The sequence below is a fragment of the Olea europaea genome, chromosome 5 (genome assembly GCF_002742605.1).
Source record: "Olea europaea var. sylvestris chromosome 5, O_europaea_v1, whole genome shotgun sequence".
Classification (NCBI taxonomy): Eukaryota; Viridiplantae; Streptophyta; class Magnoliopsida; order Lamiales; family Oleaceae; genus Olea; species Olea europaea.
The window spans coordinates 11,225,709-11,239,431 of record NC_036241.1 but is presented as its reverse complement, the minus strand read 5'-3'; the positions used below and the strand labels follow the sequence as shown (position 1 = coordinate 11,239,431).

Here is a 13,723-nt window from a genome sequence, read left to right as displayed (position 1 = left end):
TTGGTCCCCATTTTGTGGAAATGAAAATGGGTACATTAGTATTTTTTTGAAAATGAATAGTTAAAAAAAGGAAAAATTTTTAATTTTCGTGTAATATTATTTTATGAAAGATTGAGTGATTGAAAATAGAAGAGGTAGAAATGAAATGTAATTGAACAAAAATTAGCATGGGTCAAACGGGGCTTAATCCATTTCCATTAAAATATTCCATTGAAGACAGCATAAACGCGTTCGGCTTTGACATCGCCTCAATATTCCGAGTTGACCGTGGAAAAATCGGAGGTGTTAGCAAATAATCGAAGAATATGGAATTGGATAGCGATGAAAGGGAGCTTAAGGCCGCCGGAGCAGAGCCGCTCGACGGCGGCCGCCTTGGCCTTCGCATTCGTGGGTGGGAAATTGAATCGCGCAAGCTTCCCATTCTTAACTGTTCGCTTCTCCAACAGTATACCTCTGTTTCCCTTGTTTTCTTGATTGCGCAATCTGTGTATCATTTTAATGTTGCGTCATCAAAACTGTAGCTATTAGTTTGTTGAGGAGCAATTAATAAGGGTGATAAGGTTTCTGATCAAGAACTTAAGTTATACATCTCGCGTAGTGAATTTGACATTTTTCTGCCTATTATTCGGAACATCGATTCGTAGTTATGGGTTTTGTTTGGAGTTTTTCTCGAGAATTGCCAAGCTGTAGGGAATTAATTCGAGATTTGGAATGCAAGGTTTTAGTTGGGTAGAAAAAAGATTAGGGTTTAGCTTCTCTTTGGCGTTGAGGTAAGGCTTCTTCTCAAGTTATATTATGTTCCACCATTGTGTGTTTTTAGGACTTGTGCCACTATTTCATGGGTCGTGGGAACATCCTTCCTAATTATTGTTATTGCCATTTTGATATGCAGTAAGAGATGGCTCGTCTTTAGAGAAGGCCGAACTGATATAAAAAGAAAATTGTTTTTATGAAAAGCTTAACATAATGATCACGAGGGAGCATATCAACAGCACCGAGAAAGGATTTGAGTTGATTTAATTGTATTTTCAACTCTGTTGAATGCAGTCGTGGTTGGGGAATTTCCATAGCTACTGTAATTGAGCTTTGTTGGTCACCCTGTTTTCTACCTTCTGTTGGAGGTATTTTAATGAAGACATAGAGGTTATGAACTTTAAGTGCGTCTTCTCCGAAGAGTTGGCAGAACTTATATTTGCCATTTAAACTTGGTGGGAGAAAATATCTTATTATTAGGTTTCGTTTTAATTGGTTGGTCAAGTTAGATTACGGCATTATGCCTAAATAAGTTGAACTGGGGCAGTCCAATGACATGCACCTGGTTTTTACAGGACATGCTTGAGTAAAGTTGTTCTGGAAAGAAAATACTTTGATCTTTTCAATGGACTGCAGTGTTGGACAGTTCAAAGCTAGTAGGTCAATGTTGACTGTGTTATACCATGTATGTTTAAGCAATTAAGAGGTACTTCACTGTTTCATCAAGCATGTAGTATTTTTTTTTTTCAAGTGTTGTGGAAGGATTTAAGTGCATATATGGATTTTCATTGAATAATAATGCTTGTGTTGGAGCAGATGCTGGATAGAACTATTGTATTCTTTTATATTTTGTACTGCTGTGGTCTCTTGTTAAATATATATATTGTTCCATATCTTGGAGAAATTTAATCATTAATTGCTTTACGTCCTCTTTGTCTATAGGTGGGAACAGAAGCTTCAGACATCCCACTTTCCAGAGATGATTTTTGGGGAGAGTTCTTTGGTTCTTAAGCACGTGAATAGTGGCATTAAGATACATTTTAATGCATTTGATGCTCTCCTTGGTTGGAAGCAGGAGTCATTACCACCAGTGGAAGTTCCTGCTGCTGAACAATGGAAATTCAGAAGGTAAAATATACACCAGATCTTCATTACTGGTGCCTTAAACTGTAAATGCTTTCCCATGAAATTCTCAGATGAATGCTTATACTTAATACAAAACCCTCAATTTACTAGTTCAGGCTATTGTTTGGTGCAAATATAGACAAACCATTCGTCTTAGCTATTATGTTTGCCTCATCACTTAGTTAGTGAGGAAAATATCTAAATGTGTGAAGTTTTGGGTAGATTGACGGGCTATATAGGATTGAAATTAAGATTTCATAGTCGTCTTGGATTTGTTCGTGGCAGATTGACTATGAAGGCTATTAATTTGAGATTGATGGAGTGATCTGGGAAAGAAAAAGTATGTTTGGCTATTTATATTGATTTAGAAAAGGAGAATTGTGGGATTGCAACAAGCATGCTATGGTGTTTATTTGAAAAGAATGGAAAAATGGGTAATTGGTATTGTTGAAGATCTGTATGAGTGGATTATGTCATCATGGTGAGAACAATTCTTATTATTTATAATTGCATTTGTGTTCAGCTTTAAGCCCATATTTATTTGTTTAATTATGATGGATGATGAATAAGAAGAGGCAAGATGAGGTTCTATGCTGTATATTCTTGTATGTGATATCATTTTGGTAGATAAGAAGAATTAGTTCTAAATTATATTTTTGGATGGAGTATCTAGATGTAAAATTGTTCAAAATTAGTTGGAGTAGGCCTAAGTACATGAAGTGTTAATTTAGTCAGTGAAGAACTTCATCCATAAGGACCTATAAAAAATTATTGAGTTCCGTCTCTCTCTGTACTGGAAGTAGAGTGTCACTTATACAAAATAATTGCTACATTATCTCATCTTCTCTCTTTGTGTATTCCTTACTCTCTCATTCTTTTTATCTCCTATATTCTGCAGCAAACCTGATCATCAGGTGATACTTGATTATGACTATACCTTCACCACACCATACTGTGGAACCGATAGTATTGAGACGAATGCTAAGGTGTGTACTCTCTCTCTCTGATGCATCGTAGCTGTACTCAAAGCTGAGAGGTTTCTCCATTCTAATATTCCTTGAGTATTTGATGAGGAATCAAGATAGTTAATTTATATTAGTATTGTAGTTTGGCTAGAATTAGGTTATTGTTTGATAGGTTTGTAGTTTGACTAAATTAGGGTTTATTTATTTGTTTCCTTCTCAATTATACCTCTAGAATATTGAGCTCCTGTTTGGTGGCTATTTGTTAAAAAGAAGAAGAGAGTTTTGAATAGTGTTCTAGGAGAATGTGTGATTAAAATGTAGTGAAAAAGTTTTGTGTTTACGTATATAATATTTTATTATGTGAATGTATGGTTGAAAATAATCCTGTAGAAAAAAGAATTTGAAAAGAATGGGAATCAAAGAGGGGCTGAATAAAAACTTAAATCTCTTCCCTCTAAATTCTCTTTCTCCTTTCATCAATATTGTTCTTGTTCGTACATTCGTCATCATTATTGTTATAAGTTTGAGTTGGTGATGCCTATTGGTCATGCCTACTTAAACCGTTTTCTTGAGATTCCTTTGTCCCATGTTCTGCAATTGGCCACCCCTGGAGATTAGTAATAAGTTTCATATACAATTTTTATCACAGTTTCTCACAAACCAAGATTGCCCATTTTGCTCTGAACATAGAGGGTATTTTACTTTGCCTTAGATGCTGTTTATCGTTAAATTCCTAAGGTTATTCTTGATTTTAATCTTTATTAGCCTGGAAGTGTAGCTCGTTGGGAAGACTGCAATGAGAAGATTGACATGGTTGCCTTAGCATCAAAAGAGCCTATTCTTTTCTATGATGAGGTTTGTGATCAAATGATAGGTGACATCTAAAGCTTTGTGTACCCCTGCTCTATTTCTTTACAATGGCACAAATGTAAAATTTTGTACCTTAACAGGTCATCTTGTATGAAGATGAATTAGCTGACAACGGTGTCTCTCTTTTGACAGTTAAAGTGGTAATCACAGATCTTTGCTTTAATTACTGCTCCTTTTTTTCATTCTGGATGGTGTAGATCTAATTATGCTTGTTGCAATTCTGTAGAGAGTCATGCCCAGTGGTTGGTTTCTTCTCTTGCGTTTTTGGGTGAGTCTCTTCTAAAGAATAACACGTCATAATACGTTCTTTTGGTGAATCAACGTTTACAAATGTTATTTACTAAATGGTTGCTCAAAACTGAATTATGAGACTCACATTTCTTTGTTCAGTTTCTTTCTGTTTTCACTCTTGAATTATCATCAGTTGGAGAGTGTATACTCTGAGAACACACTCAGAATTTATGGATTATTCCACATTTACAACCATTTTTGTTGCTGAGTATTTATTGTTGGATGTACTCTCATAGCTGAGAGTGGATGGAGTGCTTATGAGATTAAGGGAAACACGAATGCATTGCACTTTTGGGGAGAGTTCGTTGCCCATTATTCTTCGAGAAATCTGCTGGAGAGAAGCCACATTTCAAGCTTTGTCATTGGTATGTGTTATCTCTGTTTGCTCCCCCCGCCCAACCCACACCCCACTCTGGCCCAGGAGAAAAAATGAAAAACTCCCAGAACATGAGGAAATCCTTATTCCGTACTGGTTAGCTATATGATAACTATTTTTTTCCAAGTTCACATCTTAAAACATTTTGAATTGTTCACTAAATCCTGGGGAGTTGAATGAGATATCATAATTATATGTATGCGATGGTAGCATGTATATTTTGTCATATCCTGTGTGGTGTTGCTACCACCTAGTTGAAATTTTGGAAGTTTTGGGTTATAGGAAACAACCTGTTACAAACTGGTAAACTGTCTATTTTTTTGGAAAACTGGTGACTCTGATTGGTTAAAATTGGACTAAACCAGTTCACAAAGTAGACATGATCATTCTGCTATACCACTATGTCTTCCAGTTATTTTTGCACTACTAATAACTACTAATATTTTAAAACCATGACTTAGCCTATAAGAAATATAAAGTTTCCATCACAGTGCACATTATATGTAGATTTAGTATTCCAGCAACCAAGTACAAAACTAGAAAAAAGATAGCTAGTTTTTAAAATATTAAATAGCTATTTTATGAATTTGTTGATCTGTAGGAGTAAAGTTTAATTAAATCTAACAACCTAAAAGAGAAAATGGATTGTAATATTTCGCTAAGATTCTAACATTACATTTTTAACTTCTCATATAATTCAACTGGGCAACTGGTTTTACCACTGAGTGTAGTGACCCTGTGCTTGGTCGGGTTTAGTAGAGTCAAGTTTGTTAAATATGGTATGAATGGTCAATCCTTTTCACAAGTTTAGCTTATTGGAAGTTGAAAGAGACCTGGTTGGATGTCAGTGCATTTAATTGAAAAAGTCCTGGTTGGATGTCAGTGCATTTAATACACATTCTCTACTTCAAATATGTTTGGGTATCTTTGAAAGTTTAAGTTTGCATTTCAAATGAATTCTTGATAAGATCTTTCTTTGTATTAAGTTTTGTTTTCTTCTTCTAAAATGACAAATTTTTTTCTCAATAATCTGGTGCAGAGAGGATATCCTACTGATTCTGCTTCTTATAATGATCCCGGGATCATCAGCAAAAGGCTCCCAGTCATCATGCACAAGAACCAAAAGCTTTCTATCACATAGATCGTGTAAGCTTTAACGAATTCTTAATATTATCTATATTTGTGGAAACTCGTAACCAATGTTGTTGGGGTAAAGCAAAAGGAGTTATTTATAACTGTGAGTATTATTTTTATAATTGCAGAAACCATAACTAATCTTCATGGGGAAAGAAATAGAAGAAAAAATGTGTTCTTCATATTGTGAACCCTATACCTTAGCTTGCAGTCACTTGTTCTTTCCGCTCATGTTTGATTTGTTATGTTGAGTAATTCCAGTTAATGAAAGCAAATCTCCAGTTCACTTTTAATGCATATGTAAATATATGACTAAATTTAAATAAAAGAATTTGTAACATCTTTATCTTCTTAAACTTTTAGTTGGGATGATTAAACTTTGTGTCAAAGTAGTGGACCTTGTAGCTGAGGTTCTTAGTCCATCTCTCACTACTTCCACTTCATGAAAATTGCGTACTGAAAAAGTAAGTTTGCTTTGCATGTGAAGGGTGTATCTCTAGATATTTTGATGATTACTAGATCGAGAACACGAAATGTCAACAATGTTCTTGATGTGTATATTGCCTAGGAAGGACTGTCACCACCAAACACCGGCACCACCATTTTCTATTGGCTATGTTGCTCGGACTCGGGTGCAGGTGTCGGATACGGGTACATATCTTGGGGTCGTTTTCTTCTCATTTTTAAAATTAAAATATGGGAATATGGTTAAAAAGGATCCGAATTGTAGCTACGGTTACGGGGATACGTCCTACAATTTTTTTTTAAAATTGTTCAATTAAAGTACGCAACAACAATATTAAAGCAAAAAGGTAAATTACCACAATGCAAATGTTTCATATAATGATAAAAATCTAAATTCAAACAAAACATAATTTTGGAATTTTTTGATTGAATTAGATGGATTCATACTTGAAAATTAGGAGTAAGCAATATTCTGGAATTTTTTGATTGAATTTTCGATTGAAGAAAATAATTTTCTGTAGAGGAAGATGAAAAGTATGTGGAGTTCTTTGGTGCAAAAATTCCAAGAAGGCAGATAAAACGACTTTTGCAATTCCAAATGTCGTTTGCAATTCCAAGAGTTGACCCATTATAGGAGAAATCTTCAAATCTGGTGCAATTTACGGGGAAAGAGACTAACTCATCAAATAGCAATTAATGCACCAGAAATTTCGTCTCCTTCAAAGCTCCAACCCTCATCTTCCCTGTCTGCTTGTCTATAATTATCGGATTAATGCTGTTGCCATTTTCATTCCTCTATTTCCAGTCGTGTCCAAGTTCAAAGCCGAGTATCCGACCCGTATCGCATATCCGTATCCGTGTCGTGTCGACACGGATACTTGGCCAAAAATGGAGAGTCCGAGCAACATAGGTCTATTGGCATTCACCACCTCCCACCACCACGCATTATGTTGCCACACAATTTCACTAATTAGCAGTGTTATTAAACCGGGACCCGACCGGCTCATTCAGTCCGGAAATCGGCGGACCGGGCCATGCGTCTCAATTTTGTAACTGTGCCTGCTACCTGGTGGAAACCCATATGAACCGCCTTTTTTTAAATAACCTGCTGGCCCAAATGTAAAAGAACCGCCTGCGCCTTATACTTTATGTAGAAACCCAATTTCATCATGTCTCATTTTGCCACTCACTATACGATGCCCTTAAGCCTATGGCAGAAACACAGCTTCACCCGTCTCTTGCAATTCCACTCCCAAGAATCCAAATCTTGGAGTTGTATTAGATGGAAAGATTAAGTCTAAAATTTAAGGTTTTCTTTGTGAATTTCGATTTTTTGCCATTAAAATATGTCAAAAAGATTTTGCTTCGCTGGTGAATTTTGGAAGATTTTCACTAGAATTTCATGTTATGATTTTCACTAGAATTTCATGTTATAATTTTCTCCGTGTTGTAAACTATGAAATTTCATGGGTGAATTTGGAATCGACTTTTTGGTTAGCCTTTTCAATTGTGCCTTTTTGTTCAATTAGTGAATGCTTGGGTTACTGATTTCACTTGGAGAGATTGGGGATGAATACATTGTAGAATCAATATTTAAAAATCAACAGAAAATTTTAATTTTAGATTTATTCTCCGGTCCCTTAATTAGCCAGTTTAAAGTAGTTGAAAAATGATCATTAGAGATTTTGCATAAAGATCATAAGAAATTGAAAAGTAGGTGAAAAATATAAACTAATCTATCATGATTATCGGTTAGTAGAACCTGTGCAGACTATCAGGACAATGTGCTGCCAACAGAAAAATCATCGCTTTGAAGTTTGAATTATGCTCATTCCTTGATAGAGTTTAGAAATTACACATAATCACACAACTAGTATATTCTTTCAGTATATGGAGCGATCTTGTTGAATTTTGGCTTACAAAGTAGTTTTTGGTCACTGGTGGTTGATTTTATATTGCAAATGTATTTTTCACAAATATTTTACAGTCTTTGATGAATTTTGGCATCCATATTGATCTTTAGTCACAAAATAACTAGGTTAATCTAGTCAGTGGTAAAAAACATCAAAATTTTATTATACATTAAAAATAGTTAATAATATATTTGATAGGAATTGACCCGCTGGTCGAACCATCAAGTCACCGGTTGACCCACCGAAACTGTTGCATTGTCCATCCGGGTCAGGACTAGCAACTATGGTATTATGCTCTACTGGCATTGGCTTCCTCTGCCCCTAACCCCCTTTTTTGTCAGCATCACTACTGCCCTACAACCGGTATTTAACTGTCCATATTCTCTCCAGACTCCAATTAAACCCAGCATTTGGTTGTGGTTTAACCATTGCAATAAGTACCTTAAGTACAAATTGGTTAGCTGGAATAGCTCCCAACATAGTTCCTCATAACACTGATGAGGAAGTAATCAAGGTTCCAGCTTAGGCCAGTTCCTTGATAGACTACGAGGGTGTGTTTGGCACATAATTTGATATTGTGAATCCATTTTTCAGTTTTAAACTTGAAAAGACTGAAATTGGCTTGACAAGGACCTATCTTTAATGAAATGTTAGATTATATCATGCAATCTGTCGATATCAGTCTATAAATGGAGAGAAGCATTACAAAACATTTCGTAGTATTAAAATGTGACTTTTATTATCTAAAGAAAAGAAGAACTGTCATTAACATAATACACGATATTAATTTACATGATGCTCTTCTATTTCTAATATTTGTTAGGTATCAAAGTTAAATCAACCTCATCACACCATTCAATAAACCGTCTCGTAATATGAACTATTTATGTCATTAGGCAAGTAGGTCAACCACACTTGTGCTCCTATTCTCCATTTCAGTACACTCCCCTGCATCTCTTTGCTCAACCTCCACCCAACCCAGTCCTTATATTGCTTTCTGGAGAAAATTAAACCACCGGATTTAGTGAATGCCAGACTGCCTCCGGTGTATCGTTTCCAAAATTGAATTCCACCACCAATTGAAGGCTTCCACGTGGCAATCTCGGTGCCAGTGTTGTTGTCACATAAAATTGCATCAAATGTAGCTGCATTTCCTTCCACATCTTGGTCCCACCTCCAATTTTTCATTTTTGTCCTCGATGCCATTCTTGCCATTGTCTTCACCTTAGGGACTTTTGATTTTCCATGAGTAGCCTTCAACTCCTTTGTATTTGCATCTCTCTTTCCATATTGTCAGTTGACCTGCCCAAGCTCAGCTCGCACACATAGCTTGCACCCACTTCCGGCCCAACCCAAACCCGGATTCTTGATGGAAAATACTTTTCATCCATCCAATTACCATCCTCATCATTTTTCATAAACCCTAATTTCACCACGTCGAAACGCAGGTTGTCGATATGTGCTTTTACTTGGATAAATCCATCATTGAATCCCACTGAATATTCCAATTGAAATACAGCCCCAAGCTGCTTGTGTGCCAGTGCATTCTTGAGTACAGATTCTTTGCCTTCAATAATAGCAGGGCTTTGATAATTTTTACGATCATTATTACTGCTCTGCATGGATATCACTGGAGAGTAGCCTTTCAGAATCCATAACTCTTGAGAGTCCATGGCCTATGAAAATCCAAGATTATGAGATGGCAATGGTGCCAAAGACTAATCCAACCTCAATATCACTAGAGACCAACCATTTTGCTGCTATGTACCCAAAAGTATGCATGAAGCAAATTTCCATGTCCGTTACTACGATGATGAAGAAATTACAAAGAACAGGAGTAGCTTTACATGAGAAAGTTTCGAGGTTTGGAGCAAGCAACGAATGGAAATACAGGGAGCCAGCTTCTGAAGGCTCGTCGCATGCACATAGCCAGAAAAGGTGAGTGTGGAAGATGAAGTTAAAGAAATTTGAGAAATATTCTGGTGAGTGCCTGTCCAGAATCCACGGAACCGGCTCAGATTTCAGCTTCTGAAGCCGTGTACGAGGACTAGTGCTATCGTGTGTGGTGGGGGGAACGGGATACTATCTCTTGAAGGATTTGAAGTATTAGAGGCAAGAGTGGCTTGTCTGAAGCCAAGGGACAAGTATCAGATTTCCAATGGGTTATCTGTGCTGCACTAGAAGAGTTAGACTCAGAAAGAAAGTGTATAGAGAAACTGAGGAACGATTCTGAGTCGGATCGAAATGTTCTCTCCGCTTTAAGTTCAATTGTTTGAACTGAGTTGTTGAGTAGGGTTGGTTTGGAAGCTGCGAGTAGGAAAGTTTGAGGTGAGTTCGACTCGCTCCACTCGTCCGAGTTGGGGAGTTCACATATCCATGACCATATATCCATATCTTCTTGGTGTAATGTCTCTTTCTTTTAGGGATTTTAGTGTTTTAAGATTCTTGAATATGGAGAAGAGGGGATTTATAGAGAGAATGAGCGATGGAAAGCTTGCCAACTTGAAGTAAGTTTTGTGGGTTCAAAGGAATCGAACTTTGTGGTTATGGAAGAGACTTGTATGTTTGATTTGATTCTGAGGTTTGCGTCATGGAATGCATTAATTGCTTAGATAAACACTAACATATAAGGCCTATTTTTCTTCTTGAATTAATGATTTTATTCCTCCATTTAATATATTTGAGAAACATCACAATTGAGGGCCTAGCCAAATATTCTGTCTTTCTTATTTCGTACGATGTAAATATGCAAGAAATTAAGTATAGACTATTAAGGACTTACGATTTTCGGGAATTCTGGACCAAATCGTTCACAAGATTCCTCTTTGATGTACTTTGGAAGTATTGAGTAGTAGGACATGGACCGTAATTTTTTTACTTTTTATTTTTCAATTAGAGAATACATGGCAGTGTTTTAAGTAAATTAAAATGCAAAAAGTCAAATGGATTTGTCAACAACTATTTACTCATTTCTAGTTGTCTCTGTGTTTCTGAAATGAAAGGAGCTCCAACTCCCATCAATGTTGTATACAATGAATTTTAACAGCCGTTGATTAGTGCTGTTTAGGTTGGGTGACCGGTTCTTCTGTGGTAATGTGCACGCGGCTTACGATGTTACACTTTCTACAATAGATTGAACAATTGATGAAAGAATAATACAACTTTGCCAAGCTTAAAAACAGGGAGTGAAAAGACAGGTTGATATGTCAGAAAATAATTCGGTGTTTTTGTTTTAATTTTTCAATCTGTCCAATCATGATGACACGTGTTTCATCTGAATTTGAGTCTGAATATGTAGCGTGATTGTTGATGAAATCGTGAACCATTCACTTTACTCAACTGCAATGCATGCATTGTGGACAAGTTTAGTCTCTGACTCCTACAATTGAGGTGTTGCTTTCTAATCTTCAATAACGACGAAAACTAATTAAATTTTTGATATATATTTTTCTACAATTCATGATGAAAGAATTCATTATTTCATTCCATAATCTGTAATGGAAGGGCATCAATAGTATAAAATTCTTGGATTACATTGATATAAATGCAAAAAATTTAATTATTATTCTTAATAAATTCAAAAATGGATGCATTATTTTCTTCATCTCGTCATAAAGTCATTGATGACAAAATTAGAGTTTGCGTGTAGGAAAGAAAATCAATGGAGGAAAGAACCATTGTCTTTTAGAGCATTTTCAAAAGACTTGATTTTTAAACAATATATTTTAAAATTTAGAGAGTAAAAAATCTTTAAGTATTCTAACGAACTCTTTATCTTTAAAATAAGAATACTGTAATCTAGCACTAACATGAGTTTAGTGTCCATATGTCATAGATTCTAATAAATGAGTAATAAATTCTTGTATTTAATTGAATCAATAATCTAATAACACAAGTGTTGCACACCTACATCGGTGTTAAACATCAACTGTGCTAAATAATATTACTTTTATTTGTAATATTTAATTTTACTATAAAAAATATTTATTATTTGTTCCTATATTTTATTTTTACTAGATTCCCTCTATATTATTATATTGTTTTTCTTCATTGAAAATTGAAATACACCCAAGTTTGGCCTCATTTTTTTCAAAACTTATTTTCAACTACATATTTTTCTATAAAATAATCTTATACATAAATTGAAAAAATTTTCCTTACTTTTTAACCATGCATTGTACTACAAAACACTATTCAAAAGTGTATTTTGACAAAAAAGGGGGGGCTCAAACAAAGGATTAAGCATCTTTGAGAGACTCTACTTTTAAATAGCATATTTAGCAATTTAAAAAGCATTTATGAGTGTAGATAGCAAAAAATTATAAGTGTTTCAAGAGGCTATTTATTTTTATCACTTACCTTTACTACTTCCAAAAAGTATTTATTACTTTTCTCTATTTTTTATATTCACTCGCTCTATCCAAATAATTATACTATTTTTCTACATTGAAAATTGGAAAGTTAAATCCACTTTCTATTTTAAGATGTTAATTTAAGGAGTCACTTGGAACAAAATTTTAAAGATTGTCTCTTTAAAATAGTCTTTAAAATAAAAAGAATTTTATATTTAAAGAGTCTCTTGGAAGTGCATATGTTTAATCGTAGAGAGTGGGCTTTCTTTATTTTAAATTGTTAATTTGGGAGCATAATTTTAAAGATCAACTTTTTAAAATAAAGAATATTTTATATTTAAAAAATTTCTTAGAGATGGTCTTGCTCAAGTACATTGTAACTTATTGGTCAGTTTCCTACATATGATTTGTATTTGGCTGGAAGAGTACTGGTGTGCTAGTTGGGTTTAGAGATGGCAAAAATACTTGTCCAATTTAATACTCGCGGGTCCCACAACGGGGTCCTGCCCCGTTCACTCACTTAATAGGGTAATTGGGTTGGGTACAGGCGGGTAACATGGCCCCTTTGCCCTGTTTATATATATAAAGAATTTAATACTTTAATGGAAAAAATCTACAAAATTTTATTAATTTTAATAGAAGATGGCAACTAATATTATCTAAGAAATATGTTAAACAATAAAAACCTTAGTTTACCAAATATATTCGAATAATTTAACTTTTAAAAATTAATTAATTAATTAATTATTAAAAAATTTAATAACTATATTATTGTTTCACTTGAATCAATGAAGACAATAAAATGAATTATCAAAAACTATAAGGATCTATTTGATAGCAAATGTCAAAAATGCAAACTAATTCCATGTAAGTTGGAAAAGAAAAAATCACCAAAACAATAGGTATTCGATTTCTAGTCAATTGGCTAAAAATATGTTTTAAGTATTTGTACTTTAAAATTCAAATTTCATTTTCGTATCAAATAGTCAAAGTAGAAAATGAATTCCTTGAATGTGAAATTTTTCATGAAATTTAATGCGATCAAACGGATCCTAAAAAAAAATTAAATGGATACGTAAACAGGACAATTGCCCTGCCTTAAATGGATAATGGGGCGGGTACTCCGTCGCCCCGCACCCAGTTGCCAACCATAGTCGGGCTAAAATACTAATGTATGAAAAATGGTTGAATTATGCTTAAATCAGTACCAGATATTATAAAATTAAAAGAAAAAAAATATTGCGAGATACGTTTTTCATATACCTAGAAGCAATGAAAAAATGAGGTTGGGCTATCATGTCTCCTGTAAATTTATTAGCCCGACTGAGGTAAGAGACATTGGCTTATTTCTATGATGACCCCAAGAACAAGATGAGTGGCTTTGAGGTACTTTTAGGGCAATGTGCATCAGTGACCTTCTAGACGTGATATAATTCAATAGGATGGTTACACCAATGTCGAGACGTCACCTTGGCGGGT

General features: G+C 34.7%; 1 protein-coding gene across 2 annotated transcripts; it reads left to right on the top strand.

Annotated features, from left to right (window-relative positions):
• The first annotated feature begins 208 nt into the window (after positions 1-208).
• Positions 209-5,863, top strand: LOC111394631 (TIP41-like protein). 2 transcript variants are annotated; one of them, XM_023020543.1, is made up of 9 exons: positions 209-445; positions 1,696-1,881; positions 2,777-2,864; positions 3,609-3,698; positions 3,794-3,853; positions 3,940-3,981; positions 4,241-4,369; positions 5,420-5,526; positions 5,643-5,863. In XM_023020543.1, the coding sequence occupies exons 1-8, from the start codon at positions 306-308 to the stop codon at positions 5,519-5,521; spliced, it is 837 nt and encodes a 278-aa protein (XP_022876311.1). In that variant the 5' UTR covers positions 209-305; the 3' UTR covers positions 5,522-5,526; positions 5,643-5,863. The 2 variants fall into 2 exon arrangements, with proteins under 2 accessions (XP_022876311.1, XP_022876310.1); XM_023020542.1 differs by having other exon boundaries at positions 5,420-5,807.
• The last annotated feature ends 7,860 nt before the right edge of the window (positions 5,864-13,723 follow it).